Source organism: Erithacus rubecula (genome assembly GCF_903797595.1).
Source record: "Erithacus rubecula genome assembly, chromosome: 18".
In the NCBI taxonomy this organism is placed as follows: Eukaryota; Metazoa; Chordata; class Aves; order Passeriformes; family Muscicapidae; genus Erithacus; species Erithacus rubecula.
The window spans coordinates 8,834,790-8,852,891 of NC_136670.1; the positions used below are offsets into that span (position 1 = coordinate 8,834,790).

At 49.7% G+C, this 18,102-nt stretch overlaps 1 protein-coding gene across 3 annotated transcripts in view; it reads left to right on the forward strand.

The window, feature by feature from the left end:
• The first annotated feature begins 4,324 nt into the window (after positions 1-4,324).
• Positions 4,325-18,102, forward strand: part of KCNQ2 (potassium voltage-gated channel subfamily Q member 2) — a 75,554-nt gene continuing 61,776 nt past the window's right edge. For all 3 annotated transcript variants that reach the window (XM_079321705.1, XM_079321706.1, XM_079321704.1), the window contains exon 1: positions 4,325-4,626. In XM_079321705.1, the coding sequence (XP_079177831.1) occupies positions 4,331-4,626 (296 nt within the window). In that variant the 5' untranslated portion in view covers positions 4,325-4,330. The remainder of the gene's footprint in view (positions 4,627-18,102) is intronic.

The following is an 18,102-nucleotide window of genomic DNA, read 5'->3' on the forward strand; positions in this document are numbered from 1 at the left end:
CTTAATTTTGCTTTTTTTCCCTACTTGCTTCTCCTTCCACATCCCAGTCAAGCAGTTGTTCTTTCCAGAAACCAGTTTTCCTGTAAAGTCAGACCTCCTCAGCACAAACTAATACTTAGACCTCAGCAATTTTAATCATCTTCAGAAAGGAGGAACACAAATTTCCACTTAAGAACAGAGCATGTGTGTCTCCCAGGTCAGCTCAGTGTAACTTTGGGAGATTTCTGTTCATACACTCAGACACTTGCAGCTGCAGCTCAAGCTGATCTCATACAGCAGGATTTGTCCTGGGCTTTTCTGGAGCAGCTTCCAATGAGGTCGGTGCTGTCTAAGAATGGGTCATGAAGATGGATGATGGCACAGAAATTTTGCATCCAATAAATATGTAATATAAAATAAGCAGCTCTGTCAGCAGCAGGATAAAGGGAGCCTGGCTTCTTCTTATCAGCATGTTGCTTGCAAATTCTGATTGAAGATTTTTAGTGGCAGGGAGGCGTGGCCTCCTCATGGGCACCTTTTCCTGTGTGTGGTAAAGGAGAGAATACACTTTAAAATCCCTTCTGAAGGGAAAAGAAGGAACCATCGGGGAGCCCCTGTCTATCCAGGCTTCTAGTTTTGATGAAAATTGATAGGAACTTAATTAGCATTGAAACAGATGACTGTCAGATTTGATCAGAACTGGAAAACCATCTGGTGCATCTCCATTTCAGGTGCTTAAAAAAATTACAAATCAGTGCTGATACTGTGGTTGTGACTGCCAAAAGCAGCTTTTTCTCCCTGCCCAGTTTGAACTCTCTTGCTCTCAAGGTGGTCCTTCTGCACCAGTGTACTCACCACTCTACAAATACTCTACAGCTCTGCCCACATCTCTTTATCCCAAATGTGGCAGCTTCAGCTGAGCATTGCCTTCTATTCCATCCAGAAATGTCACACTCACCTTTCTCCTTTGGAAATATGTAGATTTCTCCATTTGTGCACATGAATTATCTTTTCTACAGCTTTTTTTTTTTTTTTTTTTTTTTTTCCCTGAGGGCTCCACCTTATGCTGGGGAAGCATCTCCTTCCAGGCAGAGTTCCTTGTATGAACTAACCTCTCTTGGGTCAGGGCTGCTGGTTTCAAAGCCAAAATTGATTTGGTATGTGTTGGGAAGACTCAAGCAGGGAAGAGGGATGAATAATCAATAGACAGGGGCTCTTGAGGGCTGTTTTCTGCTCAGAGAAGAGGATGGGGGTGGTGGGAGGTGAGGAGGAGCTGAAGCAGAGTGAGATGGGTGGACACTGGGGGCAGAGAGACCGAGTTCCTCATGTCTTTTCCTTTGGCAGGTTAGTGTTGCTGCGATGTTGCAGCATCCTGTACAAGGGGAGGTAAAGCCATCTGCTTTAGGGTTTGAAAATAGCTCTGGGAGAGAGCTGTGAGTGACAAAACCCAGGCTATGGGTAGCACAGTTCACACAAACCACCAGCTGGGTGGGGATGGAGAAAGGGCTCTCGTTCAGTGTTTCAAGCAGAAATTTCATCTCTGGAGTCATTCTACATATTTCACACCAGTCATTTCTTACTACATCTCAAAAAAAATCGCCAGGGGACAGAGCATGGACTTTCTGTATCTTAACATGGACTGATGGATTTCATCCTGCCTTCAGGGTCTAAGCTATCTGCCATGGTGTTTGTGTTTTAGAGCCATCACCAGTGTTGAAAGTAAAGGACTGACTCAGTAATTCTGTTTGTTTGTGGAGACATAATGTCCTTGGATCAGATAAAAGCACCTTCCCACTGCTGCTTTTATATACCTCATTAATTCCCAATGTTAATGGCTGTGTCTTGTCTTCTGCCACCCAGCAGAAGTGGCACACAAGTGACTTCATCTCCAAAATTACCTGCTGCAGGCTCTGTGCAGGACAACACAGCTCAGTAAGTGTTTGTGTCCCCCCTGACTGCTGCTCCTCTCGGGGCTGCAACTGGCCAGGGACTGGAGCCTGGATCAAGGGACAGCTCCTGTGAGTGGCACATGGGGGTGGGAAGTGGAAAGCCACGTGCTTCTGAGCACTCAACTGCAACTGGCAGTGCCAACCCGTGGAATATTATAAACAAGGAGTTAGAGATGCCCTAAGAGTCCAAGGTAAAAGGAAAGAAGGGGTGAGGCTAGAACAGGCCTTCATCCACAATTTCAAGCCCTTTCCACCTCCCAAAGAGCACTCTGTTCACAAAAGGAGGCAATCCTTGGTGCCACTTGCTCTCAAGACCTTGTTTGTCTTTGAGGTTTTGCCTCCCCCCTCCGAATGAAGCAACAACTTCTGACAGTCCCTACAACCACACCAAAACTTTCCTCAGCCCACCCATGACTTGGAAAGGGTGAGATTCCACCCCTTTCCTTTCCCACTCCCAATTTCTGGTGGTCTCAGAGATGCAGAATACCCAAAGCTGTGCTGCAGTGTGACACTGGGAATGACCAACTAATCAGGCAAAGAGGAGCGAGTTGAATTTCGATTCTTCTTTAGGGCTCACAGACTATTTGTAATCTTGAATTTGTTAATTGAAAATTGCTTCCTTTGTTTGTTGTTGGCCTTTTTGTGGAGGGGGATATTTCCTGCTTGGGGACTGCGTCAGTGGATCTATAATAATGCACTTTGTACATTAGTGCCAGGCACATTTGTAATTGGCCACCCTATTAAAGAACACTAATGATCTTACAAGTGTTCACAAATAATGAATAGAATAGCCCCTCACTGAATTGAGCAATTTATTCACTGACATACTTGCAGATCTGTTTTTTTCCAGTATTTAACCCAGCTTTAGTTTTCTGCCTGCCTTGCAGAGATGGCTTCTCTTTCAGCCATGTGTTGGAGAGAATATGGGTCACAGGAAATGTTCTGTTCATAAAAAATGTAGGGCTGCTCCATGCTTGCTCTTCTCAATGTGCATGACAAGGGTTTGGGGAGTGACAGGCAGCAGCTTTAATCTCAATGTTCTTCTTATCCAGTTCTCACAGGGATCCTCCTGAAAAATTAGGAGAGGACCAAAAAGCCAGGACTTGAGAAGCACACTCTGAAAGGTTATGTTGATTTTCTCATTGAGATATGAATTTCAGGAAAAGCTGGTTTTCCAATAAAACCCCACCCTGGGTGGCTTCTGCAGCCATAAAACTCGGGGCCACCATCTTGCTGCTTCCCTGCTAACATTGTGTCAAGGTATTTATGATGAAAGGAGCAGTTCACCTGAACTTGTGATTTAATTTACATACAAAAAAAGTTTTTATCCTAAAGCCTTGTTTTACTTACAAAGAACATGCAGAAGTGTGTAGTTCACAGATCATCTGCGATTTTTTTGGGTTGTAAGGGATAGAATTGTCATTGTTTAGGAGTTGATGATCTTGGGCTTGATTTTATTTGATTGAGGTCTTCCCATTGCACAGCAAAGAATCCTTTCTATGGAGGATAATTACGTGGGGCAGGCACCTCTGTCCTATCTCCTGCAAGTCTGCCTGTCTTCTCCTGAGTCCAGTGAAGGGATGTCAGGAGGAAATATTCCTTGGGGCAGAATTCTGCCATGGTGTAAGGGGGAAAATGCTGCTGCTGGACTATAAATCGTGGAGTGTTAAAGAGCTGATTTGGGTCAGCACATCTGGAGATGAGCTTTCTGTGCTGCGAGCTCGGCTTCTGGGTGACCATATCATGGTGCAGTTTCAGCATGAAGGATGAATTCGGGCTTCCAAGATGATAGGTTGGCCTTTGGGAAGCACGGAGAAAGGGAATGACTTTGCACACGGAGATCTGTGGAGAGGCTGAGCAGGTCTGTTGCTGAGTGGGCTCACGGAGGAGGGGCAGGGGTCGGGTCCCTCCTGTGGCACTGTGGCAATGTGTGACCGCGGGGATGCGCATCCATCGCAGGGCGCTGCTCAGCCCTCCCGGGGATGCAGAGGAGGGGTTTTGAGGGAAGGGGGTGCCAGAGCCTGGTGTGGGGAGCGGACACTGCGTTGGGGGCAGTGGGAAGATGTTGCACATTGATCTGAGGGTGGGATGTCAGACCCTGCTTTAGAGGGGACCCACAATTCCGAACACCGCTTTTCCTGGCGGCGCGCAGTCCGCGCCGCTCTTTCTGAATTTGGGGCGGGTGAGGAATCGCAAACCCTGATTTTTGCGAGCGGGGGGAGTGCGAGAGGCTGCTGGCGGCGGGGCACGCCAAGGGTTAAGGGGGCGGGCGGCGGCGGGGCGGCGCTGGCGGAGCCGATTGCAGCGGCTGCTGCGGCTCGGGCTGCGCCGGGCGCGGAGCAGCGGCGGGGAGCGCGGGCGGAGCCCCCGCCGGAGCCCCCGCCGCCCCCGGCCCCGCCACCATGGTGCAGAAATCCCGCAACGGAGGCGTCTACCCGGGGCCCGCCGCCGAGAAGAAACTCAAGGTGGGCTTCGTGGGGCTGGACCCGGGCGCGCCGGACTCCAGCCGGGACGGAGCGCTCCTCATCGCCGGTTCCGAGAGCTCCAAGCGGGGCAGCATCCTCAGCAAGCCCCGCTCCGGGGTTTCGGGCAGCGGGAAGCCCCCCAAAAGGAATGCTTTTTACCGCAAGCTGCAGAATTTCCTCTACAATGTGCTGGAGAGACCGCGGGGATGGGCTTTCATTTACCATGCATACGTGTGAGTAAAAGGGTGGGGGGCAAAGCTGATGGCAGAGACCCCCCGGGTTCGGGGTGCCCTTCTCCACCCCCTCAGCCCTTCAAATGCGCCGGAGAGGAAGGATGCTCCGGCTGCAGAGCGGGTGCGGGGTAGGGATGCCGGGTGCCAGGGCTGGTTGGGGAGCCCCGGGGGATGCTGCGGGGGGCGGAGGCTGAGCCGCTCCCCCCAATCCTCTCCGAGACGAGCCGGGACGGCCGGCCGGGCCGCCGCTGCACCCACACCCCGCACCCTGCATCCCGCACCCCGCACTCCGCATCCCGCATCCCGCACTCCGCATCCCGCATCCCGCATCCCTCGCCCCAGCCCAGGCGGTGCCCGACCATCCGGGGAAGGGGGCGGGGGGGAAGAAGCTGCCCCTGCAGAGCTGGGGGGTGGCTCCCGGCAGAGCCCCTGTCTCCCCCTGCCCGCTCCTGCTTGCGGGGGAAGGGGCTGCTCATGCGGTCGGTGCAGGGGGCTGGAGCAGCGGGAGTGATGGGTAGCGACGGTTCCTCCGTCTTGCTTGAAATCACCATAGCAATGCTGTGAGCAGAGGAACAAAAAGCTCCGCTCAGGCACCGTCTCTCCTCCCCCCCACCCCCCAGCATCCTTCCCTCCCCGGCCCCATCTTTGCCTGTTGGGTGCCTGCAGTCGCTTTGGGGCCGGGGTTGGTTCTGGGGCTCTGCTCAGGGTTCTGGAGGTATTTCTTGTCCCCCGTGGGAAGCGTCTGAATGGGAGATGTGTCTAGAAAGAAATGCTAATCGGTGTCTGGGGCTGCCTGCCTGTACAGCCGAGCGGTAAACAAAGGAGCATCCCTGGGTGCACATCCCCCCTGGTACCCGCGTTTTGGATAGAAATGGCCCAGCTGAGCCGCGTTTGGCAGAAGGATTCCCCGAATCTCTGAAGCATTGCTGCATAGGAGCGCAGATGACTTCCCGTTGTTCCCAGGATTGCAAAGGGAGGGTCAAGATAGATCTCGGTGTTACTGCAACTCCCTTCCCTCTGGGACTTTCCACAGTCCCACCGGGCTCTTCTGCAGGCCTGGGCTCGGGCTGAGTTGCTCCTACCCTTGATGCCAGTGATTTTTTGTTTTGTTTTTGCGATTTCCCTCATGGCCAGGGCCTCTGTCAGCCACGACAAAAGGATTTTTGGGGCCATTTTTGTTTTTTTTCCCCCATCCACCCCTTTGCTGTTATGCTGCTGTAAGATAAGGAGTTGGGATGTGCTTTCTGCTCCTCAGCCATTTTGTACCTTGAGGCCTTCCTTGGAGGTGTGGTGGGACCGCTTGGAGAGGGGAGATCCTGGCTGGGTGGAAGGGGGAGATTTGGGCTCCTTGGGGAAGCTCATCTCCCGGGGAAATGGGAGAAGAGAAGGGAGAGCATCTCTGGAGCTCAGCTGCAGCTATGATATGAAATCCAGTACTGGGCATCCTGAGCACCTTTCGTGTTGCCATCCATCCTCTGGAGCTGTGGGTGGTTTGTGCCACAAAATCTTCCAGAAGCGTGTGGAGGGGCCAAGTGTTCATGTTGTGAGCTGTGTGTGCACTGAGGGTGGGGATGTTGTGTGCAATGTGCTGTTAAATACAGGTGAGAGCCCAGCTGGGGGACACTGGGGTGACAGTGGCAGAGATGGAAGGGGCTGGAAGCCAAGTGACAAACAGCAGGGGTAGCTTGTCTGCGAGGGCTTTACAAACACCTTTGGCTTCTTCAGCTGCTCTGTCTTAACTTCTGAAATGTTTGCTCTCAGTGGTGGCACTTGCTTGGGCAGCCAGAAGTGCTCCCAGGGCAGAGCAGGGTCACCCCAAACTGCACTGTTCCCTGTGCCAGGCTGTTTCCAGTGCCCCTTGGCTCTCACCACCTAGCTGCATCCCCCAGCCCAAGTACCTGCCTTTGTTCTGGGCTTGTGACTCCACTTGTATCTGCTGTGCCACCACAGGGAGCTGTGCAAAACCAGCCTCTGCCCCCACCCCTCATGCACCTGCTGGGAAATGGAGGCTGAAGTGGTAATTGCACCAATGTCTGTGAAGAGTTGTTGTTACCATTATTTTTTTACAGTGTATTGGGAAGTTCTATGGACTCCAGTTTTCTGTACTATTCACATGATAGGTTTAGCCTTGGCAGATTGCTGTTACAGTGTTTGAGGAGCTGAAGGATATGGGAAACTTCACACAAAGTTACCAGGATAAGCTCATGCTTCAGTTATCCCTCCTTGCTGCCCGAGTGAGCCTGGCATGGCCTGTGCTGGGTCTGTGAGTGTCAGAATGGGTTTTCTAGCTGAAATCAGTAATGCAGGCAGACAGAGCAGATAAAAAGCTAATGCAAAGGTGTGGGAGGATGACAAGACTGCCACAAGGTCACAAAGTTTGTATGAAGAGCTGAAGCCATTCCCATGTCCTGCAGGCCAGTGCAGTGCCCTGCCTGTGCTGTTGGGGACCCTCTGTCTCCTCGTGCCCCAAATCTCATTTCGTGCCAGAGCCTGGAGCACAAAAGCACCTTTAGCCCTCATCCTGCAGGAATGGGAGTCCTGTAGCAGCCTGGATGAGGATGCCCTGTCCTGCCACTGTCCTGGGCTCAGTCAGCCCTCTCCAATGCCAGCACCCCTATTTCCCTGCTCCTGCTGCTCACAGGGACCTTCTTGCATGAAGATTTATTTCCAGAGTGAGTGCGTTTGTAATGCTGCAAGGCTGGGTTTCATCTCGTGGACATGCTCACAGTCCCAGCTGCCTTTCCAGGCATGGAGCTGCTCAGGACAAAAACTCTCGGGACTCTCCCACTACAGAGATGCTTTTATAAATATGAGAGGTGCCTCTGCTAAATTCCTGCCTGCAGAGGCCCAGGCTGTTCTGCACGGGGCTGCCTTGAGATGCCTGTGCAGGTTGCATTTATTTCCAGTGCTGCATCCCAGATCCAATCCATCTGATTTCATTCCCCACCTCTTCCTGCTGTCGATCATTGCCTTTCACACCATCTCATGCATAAGAAATCAGGGAAATTCAAACCAGGGAATCTCTCACTCCCCCAGCCCCAGTCTCATCTCAGATGTTGCCTCTCTAAAAGCGCTGTTACCTTTGTGAGCAAAAGCAGGGTTTTATATTTCTGAGTTATGATTCATTTTTGTACTTAATAGCTCTTCCTACACTGACACAACTGGGTGACCTGTTCTTGGGAGATGTGTGTATGATATATATGATAAATAATATGTATTTTATACAACCCCATGAACAGCTGAGCCCAGTGGGCCCCATTTTTGAGTGTAGCTAGAGGTGGTCTCTGGATCCCAGAATTCTGAGCCTCCTTTATCTGTCACCTTCTCCCAATATTTATGTCAACATATTTCTTTTCTATTTACCCCTACCTTTTTTTTTTTTTTTTTTTTTTTTTTTTGGCAGATACCTATCAATGCTGCACATGGCTTCATTCTGTTCAAGGCTGAGCTGAACCTTGAAAAGTTGAGCTGTGTTTAAATAGCAGGTCAGGCTTTTTGAGAGGTGCAGCAGCACTTAGATCTCAGTTTAGTTCTCTGTATAGGTGGGCATTTGGCATCCAGAATTTTTCAATTTTATTACTCTGAATGAATTTTTTTCCTTCTGGTTTTTTTTTTTTTTTTTTTTTTTTTTTTTGGTTTTTGGGTTTTTTTTTGTTTGTTTGTTTTATTTTGGTTTGGTTTTTTTTTGCTTGGTTTGTGTTAACTTGTCCTGTGCTCAGGAAGGGCTGCAATACTTGAAAGTGAATTTTTTTTGTCCCTACCTGCCATCTTATTTCAGGAGGGATCACTTGTTCTGTGCCAGCCTAAGCATGGGCACCCCCATGATCTGAGGTGTGTGGAGACAAATCTGCTGATCCCTGAGTGAGCTGCTCAGGTTTGGTCCCTGAGCTGAACAAGGGGCTGCATTTGGAACAGTGGCAAGAAAACAGCCTGAATTCAGGCACTTTGAAAGCTGTGTGTTCAGGAACTAATATAATTCTTGCATTTCCTATGTAGAATTTACAACCCTAATGCATCTCTTTAATTGTGTTAAAAATAGTTTAGATGCATTTTTCATCTGCATACTGTGCACCATACATTTAGTTAATTAAGCAAGTGCATGGACCTAAATTATAATAAGGAGGAACATTTCCTCCCTAATTCTATTAAAATCCCCGTGTACCATCCCTATCCCATTTGTTCTTCCCTTTCCAGACAAGCCACCTCTCTCTGCAGTGTCCTGCCTGCCCTGCTGTCACTGCCCACCCAGAGAGATGCCAAGTGTCAGGGTTTAGGGGTCTGCACCCGCCTTTGTGGGCTGGGGCCCACCCAGGGACGCCACATGTCACTGCCCACCCAGGGACGCCAGGTGTCACTGCCCACCCAGGGATGCCAGGTCACTGCCCACCCAGGGATGCCACATGTCACTGCCCACCCAGGGACGCCACATGTCACTGCCCACCCAGGGATGCCAGGTCACTGCCCACCCAGGGATGCCACATGTCACTGCCCACCCAGGGACGCCAGGTGTCACTGCCCACCCAGGGATGCCAGGTCACTGCCCACCCAGGGATGCCACATGTCACTGCCCACCCAGGGACGCCACATGTCACTGCCCACCCAGGGACGCCAGGTGTCACTGCCCACCCAGGGACGCCAGGTGTCCGGTCCCTGAGGGTCTCTTTAGGCATGAGACCTCCTTAGAGAGGACATGCAGGTGGTCAGGAGTCTGGGTTCTCTCGGAGTCACCGGTAAGAGAGCTGCTCAAGACAACCTTGTGTTGTTTCAGGGCTGTTTATTTATCTTATCTTCCAAAATGTTTCAGCCAGCCTGACACAGTTCCACTCTGCAAGGCGACCATTACAGCACTCTCCTTGGGCGGGCCGTGCCAAAACTTTTATACCTAAAACTACATATTCAATATTTACAAATTCTTTCCAATGCCATGCAATCTCTTTACAATGTCCAGTTCTTTCCCCATCCAATCTGTGGCTCCCAGGATGCAACTCCAACATGGAGGTCATGAAGAAGAAGGAAGAAGAAGCCCACCACACCCAGCTTCCTCCATTTTGACCACATGGCTCTTAATATAAACAATTCAAAAATCTACTTATTCTACATCCTAATATTCTAATTTATACTCTACTTGTTTTCATGTTTTGTGTTTCTTCCCTCAGTGTTGGTAAATTCTCCCAAGGAGCTAAATCCAGCCCCTGCGGCTCTTGGGCACCACTTGGGGGTCTCAGAGGGATCTACCAGGGGGGGTTTTGCATCCCCATAGGAGCTGGGGAGGTACCCTGGACTCCCACACCCTGCCTGCATCCTGGATGGCCATGACTGGCACAGGGGGAGTACAGAGAGTGGATGAGGTCCTTCCCTGGAGTTCCAGGGTTTCTCTTTGCAGAAGTGGCCTCTTTTGTGACTCTTTCCTCTACTCAGAAATGATGAAAACATGGTTATTCCACATAGATGGAATCTCTTACAGATAATCTCTTACACCAGAATTTGGGGTAGATGTGGTCTGACAGTCTCGACTGTCTATCCCCAAACCCTGAGGTGTGGTGGTTCATGGCAAGCCCTCACCCTCAAAGGGATGTGGTGGGCAGGTACAGTGCCACCAAACTCAGCCCATCCACCAGTGATGTACAGGGACCTCTCCTGGATTCTCCTCCCACCTCCAGGGGATGAAGGGGCCAGGACAGAAATCCCATGAGCTCAATGGACCTGCTGGGCTCTGAGCTCCAGTGCCTCTGCCCTGAGCTGTGGGTTGTGTCCACCCCAGGGACCAGAGCACATCCCTGGTGGGATTCCTCACGAGCTCCTCTCCAGCTGCTTAGTCAGAGCTTGGTGGGAGCAACCTGATTTCAGTGCTTTAATGTGTCACGTTCCAGCCATCACATTCACCCCACGCTGACATGAAGGAAATGAAAAACAAGCTGATCCCCTGGGTGACCTCCTTTTTGTGCTGCAACACACCTCAACCAGATGAGTCTTACTATGGTTCAAAGTATAAAAAATGGAATAACCCAAAATGCAAGCCCCAAATCCTGCACTAAAGGGAAGATGGGCATAGCTCAGAGAGATGTAGTTACAAAAATTAGGTTTCTTGATTTTTTTTATTGTTTTTTTTTTGTTTGTTTTTTTTTTTTTTTGCATTGCAGAAAAAGGAAGATATGTCAGGGTGAGACACTGTGTCCAGGGTGAGCAGGGCACAGGGCTTGCCTGCCAGCATCAGTGGTGCTCACAAGAATAAAAAGCATGTAAATTTAGTGTTTGGCTTCTGGGAGTTAAGTAGCAAACACTTAGCCCTGCATAACCCTTTTTAAGGTAACTCAAATGCTCACTGGTTTCTTAGTTCCTAAGGAACAGATTGTTCTTTAAATTGTGGTGACAGGGAGATGTGCCAGTCTCTTTTCCTGCCATGTAATCTCCTGTGGAACAGATATGGTGGAGCTGAGAAAGGTGGAGAGTAGTTACTACAAAGGATTGATGGCCTGTCCTTGTTGGTGTGATGTCCCTGTACATCTCCAGCACTGAGATACACATTTCTTTAGAATAATGCAATGATTTTTAGCCCCTGATGGTCCAAAAGAAACCATATTGCAAAAACAGATTGTTGTGGTGGTCTGGACTGAGTTTCATGAATGTATTTAGAATGGATTTAGATTGTATTTAGATGTACTTGAGTAGTGAACATATGATGGCACCAGATAGTGCAGAAGGACAGTGGGTGCAGGTTCCTTTGCCACCATATATTTAAATTTTAAATATAAATTAATGTTTGTATTAATCAGGTTACAAGACAAAAAGACTCGGGCTATTCTGACAGCCACCTGTGACAAAAGATGATTCCATCAGGACTGCAGGAGTAGATATTTCAATGTAAATTTCGTTTTCCTGTAAGAGCAGTCTGTGTGACGAGCAGGTTGTGTGGCTTGCTCAGCTCCCCAAAGCTGTGGTGGCCTCACTCCCCACATGGTTCTTGTGGCCTTACCCTGGGTGAGCTGCAAGGTGACACTGACAGCAGAGGAGTCTTAGGGGCATCCTGTGCATTTATTGTGAGGCACTGAAATAATTACTTGCAGTGTTTGATGGGGAGTATCTTGCACAAGGCTGGGATGGTGAGAGCTGCTTCCTTACAGCCTCGGGGCTTCTTGGCTTACAACTGCCAATAAATGAGGGAAAGCAGAGAGTTTCTGCAGAACCCTCTGGTCTCTCCTTGGCATCGCTCCAGCCTTTTAATGTGCTTTTTAGATGTGTGGAAAAGTTTTGGTGTTGGTAAGCATCCATCCAAGTGATCTTTTTGAGTGGTTTGGATGTCAAACAGCTGCCTTTTCCAAGAGAGGAAGCAAGAAGACCTCTGGAATCTTCTCACCTCTCACTCCTGCTGCTGTAGGGAGGTGGTTTAAAGCTACATCAGAGTCACTGTGATTGCTGGGTGCAAGTCCTTGTGTCTGAGCAGCCACTTTAATTGTCTTGGGACCTATAATGTCCAGAGGTTTAAGGTGCAGTGAGATTTCACTGTGAATTTGGTGATGCTCAGATATGTGCTGGATTCCTCCCACAGGAGCCTCAGTGCAGACTGAGGTGGGCAGGTTTGCCTTCTGCAGGTGCCCATTTCTCTCTGTTGATGGCAGAGGGAGCCTAACTTCCCTTGCACATCTTAGTGAGACTGGGTGGGACCAGTCCAGGCAAGGAGAGAAGACAGAGCCTGGCATGATTTCAGACTGAAAAGCAGGAGTGAGTGCAGGCATCTCCCAGCTCCTGCCACAGCCTGTGTGGACTGGGGTGTTCAAAGCCAGAGCTGCACTGTGGATACCTCAGCAGGTGAAGGGGAGAGATGAGGCTGATCCACATCGAAATGGGATGACCTGGATCTGAGAAGTGGTTTGGAGAAAGGAATCTTTGCAGCAAACCCTGATCTTCTCTTGTGATTTGCAGTGCAAGACTGGAAAAAATCAGAAGCAATCAAGCCTCGTTCAAACTGGCTCCAGTTATGTTTCAGAGTGAAGTGTCCAGTTGCCATCTTCATCCAGAGATCCTCCTTTTTTTGCTGCCTCCCCTGGGAGGGTGGGACAGGGAGAAGAAACAAGAGGATGATCAAAGGCAGAGGGAATGACTGGGTTAGGAGGGAACTGCTCTCCAGCTGAACTGGTTGAACAGTGTGTTGTGGCTGGTGCTTGGTCTCTTCAGGACAGATTTTGCCTTCCGGAGGGTCTTTCCCAGGCATTCACAAATTCCTCATTTGTAAACAAACCCTGATCTGCCTGGCAGTCCTGCTCTCTCGTTTAGAGCTCTGCCAGCCCTGGGGAGGTGACAGTGTGGGAGCAAATTAGGGCTGGGGTGGCAGCAGAGCTGCTGTCACGCACTGCAAGGGATGAGCACAGCAGGGCAGGCACTCTCAACACAGCTTCACAGTGAGCCTGTCACTCTCCATGAAGTTATCATGATGCCCAGGAAAAAAATAAGCTATCAGAAATCCTGACTCAAGGGTGACTTGTGTACACCTCGTGTGTCTCATGTGTGAGGGCAGCAGGTTGTGTCTGGGTACCTGCTGTGTTTCTTGCAGGTTTGGCTTGGTGTGGTAGAAAAACTAATATGGGGTGTAAAGGAAAAAGAAAAAAAAATCAGTTAAAGAATAGTTAAAGTGAATAGAAAGGGGAAAGTATTACTCTGTTAATGCCAGAGCATGTGCAAGCAGCCCAAATGGGAGTAGAAGTCTACAAGCTTCTGTTCTGCCCATCAAGTCAAAAAGAGCCAGTCCCCGTTGGAAGAGTTGGTGTATTGACTTTCAAGACACAGAATGGGCATAAAACAGTTGTTGGGGCACTGCTGGTATATGCTGTGTTCCACTTTTCTTTTTAACAACTTTTCCTGTCACTTGCTTTGCTTTTGGATTGGTGGTTTGGTTTCTGTCTGTGCCCCTTGGGCTTGCAAAGGAAGGTGGGGTTGGCTTTGGCCAGCCTGAGACCCTCAGCAGGGCTAATGTTGGGCTGGGAGGATGAAGGTGACATCTTCCCAATGCCATGGATCACCCACAGAGGGACAGTTTGCTGTCCATCGCAGATGCAGCAGTAGAGGGCTGTGGATGGGTCTTATTGACTTTCTCCTTTGGGGTGTCATATGTGGCAGTGAAATGACAGCTCTGGGAGAGGTTCTCCTGCATGTTTATGGGTTTGTGCTCAGCTCAGAGTCTCAAAGTGGCCATTAATTGGGTTTATGCTTGCTGGGAGGTTTGTTACCTGATCTGAAGAATGGAATAAGGGATGTCAGAGCACTCCATCTTTCACTCAAGAGGAGAGAAAAATAGGTGAATATAAATATCTGTATATTATAGCTGGACAAACAGGGACTGTGGCTGTTTCCTCCTGCCACTTGAAGCCATATGGTGGCTAAGCCTGAGTGCTTCCAGGAGAGGCAGTGAAAAACAAAACCTCTCCCCAGTAACAAGGACTACTCAATGCTCTTGGGGCAGGTAGACTGCAGGAAGGGCTTAGGCTGCTGTGACCATTGCCTTAATGTTGGACATTGTAATTTTTCAGTGGTTACTCATCCTCCCTCTTCCTTTGTGCCTGACAAGGCTGGAAATGCCAAGTCTTGCCCAGTTGACCTCTTGCTAGGCCTTCCTCCAATCCTTCTGGGGTTTATTAGCAATGATTTGTGCTTTAAGGACTAGTGAGATCCCTGAGTCATCCCCTTAGGCAGGGAGCTATTTATTTCAGTGTGTGTGTTACACTCCCTGGGAGTGGGTGTCTCTCTTCCGCTTTTGGATCCTGCCCTGGCACTATATAAAGACTCCAGGCTTGAATGAGCAACAAAACCAACCCTCAAGCTGGCTCCATCCTGGGAAGATCCATGCAGCTGATGCCATCTCCCCTGGCTGCAGGAGCAGGGCTGTTTGGAGCATGGGTAGGAGCTTGCATGGGATGTTTGTGCATCTTGGGGTGTGGAAATGCTGGGACAGCTGGTGGGGACCTGAGGGTGCTGTGTGTTTTTGTCCAGGAGCAGCTCTTGCTCTTCAGTGGCTCGTGGCTGAGGGGGAGGTGGAGTTTGTCCCCTCTTTTTTCCCCTCTGCTGGTCCTGTTGGGTTTTTGATTGGTGGGGTTTTTGCTATTTAGAAGAGATGAGGTATTGAGTGGCTATAAGTCTCCATTGGGATCAGAGCAGGGAGTGGAGATGCCATGGGCAAACGTGGGTGGGCTCCTCTGAGACACTCCCAGTACAGGAATTTTGTTGTGTCCTTTTCCCCAGGATGGGCCTTTCTGGACACAGAAAGCTGCTCTGTAATGAATTTGGGGGGGAAGGAGCATCCCCTCTCAGGGAGCTGCACAGAAGCCAGTGTGCTAGTGGCAGTGTTCATCCAAAAGCTGACTTCACACCCAATTAAGCATCACCCTGAGCCAGAGGGACAAGTCCTCATGTCATTATGTCTTGAACTCAATTGCTGGCACTTCATGAGGGCTGTGTCTCCATAGCCTGAAGGAGCAGAGCATTTAATCCATATCAGCACTAAAGAAACCTGGTTAATGTGATGTCTGGTTTGGTTCTTGTGGGTAGGGGGTGCACATCTCTGTCATGGTCTTTTCCTTAGTTATGGTTATTCTTGTAAGGAAGGGAAAAGACACAGAGAGAAGGAGAATTTCCTGTGCTCTTTGTCTGTAATTTACCAGAATTTTGCATTGAATTTTTCCTTTTCTCCACATTTTCTTCTTATAACATCTAGATGTTTTTAATGCTATTCTTAATTAGCAGCTTCTCGCTTATTGAGCTAGCTAATGAGGGGCAGGAAGAATTTTTGCACTGACTTTTTGTAGCTTATGATGTTTTCCTTTTCTGCAACAGAAAATAGGTGTAATTTGAAACGTTTTCTGAGCTGCCCCTCCAGACCCAGAGCCTTCACCCTCCCCCTCCTGATGCAGATGTGGGTGGGGGGAGCACCTCAAATCATATAAAATAACACAGAGAGAGCTGCTGAGGCTTGGTAGGAGCATCAGTAGATTAATGGGATAAACAGAATTATAGAATTTCATTAAAAGGGATCTTAAATCTCATCTTGTTCCATCCCCCCTGCCAGGGGCAGGGACATCTTCTCCTATCCCAGGTTGCTCCAAGGCCTGTCCAGCTTGACCTTTGACACTTCCAGGGATGGAGCATCCACAGCTTCTCTGGCAATCTGTGCCAGGGTCTGACCACCCTGACAGGGAAGAATTTCTTCCTAATATCTAACCTAATCCTGTCCTCTGTCAGTTTAGATAACATCATATAGGTATGAAACTTAGTTTTAAATAAGCAATGATTTTAAACAATCTTAGTATGGGCAGAATGATTTGGGGTTGTAAGTGTAGGAAAAGGTAATGGATGTGTCTGAATAAGACAAATGAATAGGACTCTAAAGTTGTTTCTATCCTACTGCTTTTACCAGGAGGTGGGCATGTAAACAGCTACAAGTAAATAGGGCATAACCCAGTCTGTAGTTTCCACCCAAGATTTGGAATAGCCAAACCTAGGAGATCTACTAATAATTCAGGGCTTGATCTTGCCTGGACTTGGCCTATCCACATGCAAGAATTTGGGCAGCTGGGGAGCACCTCCATCAAACCTGCCATTTTTGCTTCCCCTCTTTGCAGACAGCCCTCTGTGGATGTGTGTTTGGCAGAGAGCATCTGCCCAAACCCCAGCCTGCTGTATATAAATGAGCTGAACCTCTAAGAGTTCAGTCCTCTCTGGCCTTGCTCTTCTCCCCTTGGGAGCTGATGGCTATTAAAAATCACAGAGAAGTTCATGCAGGTAATGAATTGCCTCCCCATCTGTTTCTGGGGAAGCCCATCTACCCTGCAGCCACATCCCAGTGGGATGTGTTGGGAAGAGTGGCTGGAGCCAAGCCTGGCCCTGTGATGCATTCCCTGCTGCCTGCAGTGGCCTGGTGGGATGTGCATCCCATCTGGGAAACACAAGGGCTGGTAGAGCCCAGGGCAGCAGCACAGGCCTGATGGGCTTGCTCACTTATTTTCCATTTGCTAAAAGACAGCAGAAATTAAATGAAGATTAATTAAAGTTTTTTTTTTTTTTCCCTCCTCCTTCCTGCTTCCTCTTGCTCTTTGCTGTTTCTAGAGAAGGCTGAAGATGTGTGCTGGAGAGGGAGCTCAGCTCTGAGCATCCTTTCACAAGTGCAGCATATGCCCCCCCTGGGACTGCAGGGAAAGGCCCTCTAATTATGGGGAAAGTCCTGGGAGGCCGGGTTATACAAGCAGGATGGAGCTGCTCCTGCACAGGGTTTAGCACAGGCTGAGGATGCTGTGACTCCAGACACTCCCTGGCTGTGATCCACTGGCTGCTTCGTGTCCCTGTCGGTGTCCTGAGCGCGCAGCACGGAGCACACACACAGCTCTGAGCCAAGCAGGAGGGACAGGGGGTGTGGGGTCATAAAGGGGCCACTGGATATTTACAGAGTGACAGAATTCCCAGACAGCCTGAGCACATCTCAGAGCTGGCTGATGAGTCCAGGGGGATGTGGCTGCAATGGCACCGGGGGAAGGTGACTCCTGTGTCAGGAGCAGGGTGCCCTGATGGGGATTTGGGCTGCAGTCAAGGTGACTCCTCTGTCAGGAGCAGGGTGCCCTGATGGGGATTTGGGCTGCAGTGAAGGTGACTCCTCTGTCAGGAGCAGGGTGCCCTGATGGGGATTTGGGCTGCTGTCAAGGTGACTCCTCTGTCAGGAGCAGGGTGCCCTGATGGGGATTTGGGCTGCTCACAGGCTCCACACTGGCTGCTGCTGCTGGCTACAGAGCCCAGCCAGCCTCCAGCAAAGGGATTTAAATTTAAGACTGTTGAAAATGCCTTGAGCTGTTGCCTAGGGGTGGACCAGCCCCTTGGCTGTGGTGCTGGCCATGGCCTGGGGTCATGTGCTGGAGGACATTGCTCCTGTGAGGCTTTGTGCTGTCCTTTAAGATGCTGTGTTGGCTCTGATCCACGTGAGCTTTGCAGTGGTTTTGTGCCAGGCTTTGTGCTACTCCAGAGGGATTTATTGCTTGCTGAGGGCCATGGACATGTCTTGAGCTAGACCTGGACTTAGACCTTGTGTGCTGGGGGGAATCACCATCACGTTTTCCAGTTGGGAGCTGAGGTACAGAGGAATTCAGTGACACAGGATGCCTGCAGCATAAAAATCCAGCATCCCTGCTCCCCAGGCTGTAACACTAGCCTTTTCCTCCTCCAGCTGCAATAACCATTTCCCATACAGAGTAGGAGCCTTCAGGATGTATCCTTGTCCCATCACGCCTTCCTAGGTTTTGAATTATTAAATATTGTCTCTGATCTCCATTATAAATGTTTTTAAGGCATAGTTACTTATCAGAATAGAAAATGCTCTGGTTTTGGTTTCATCTGCTTATGGGATTTACAATAAATGAGAACAGTTTAAAAAAAATGGTCTGTAAGTGTTCAAGTCCAGGTTGGACATGCCATGGGGCAACAAGGTCTAGTAGAAGGTGTCCCTGC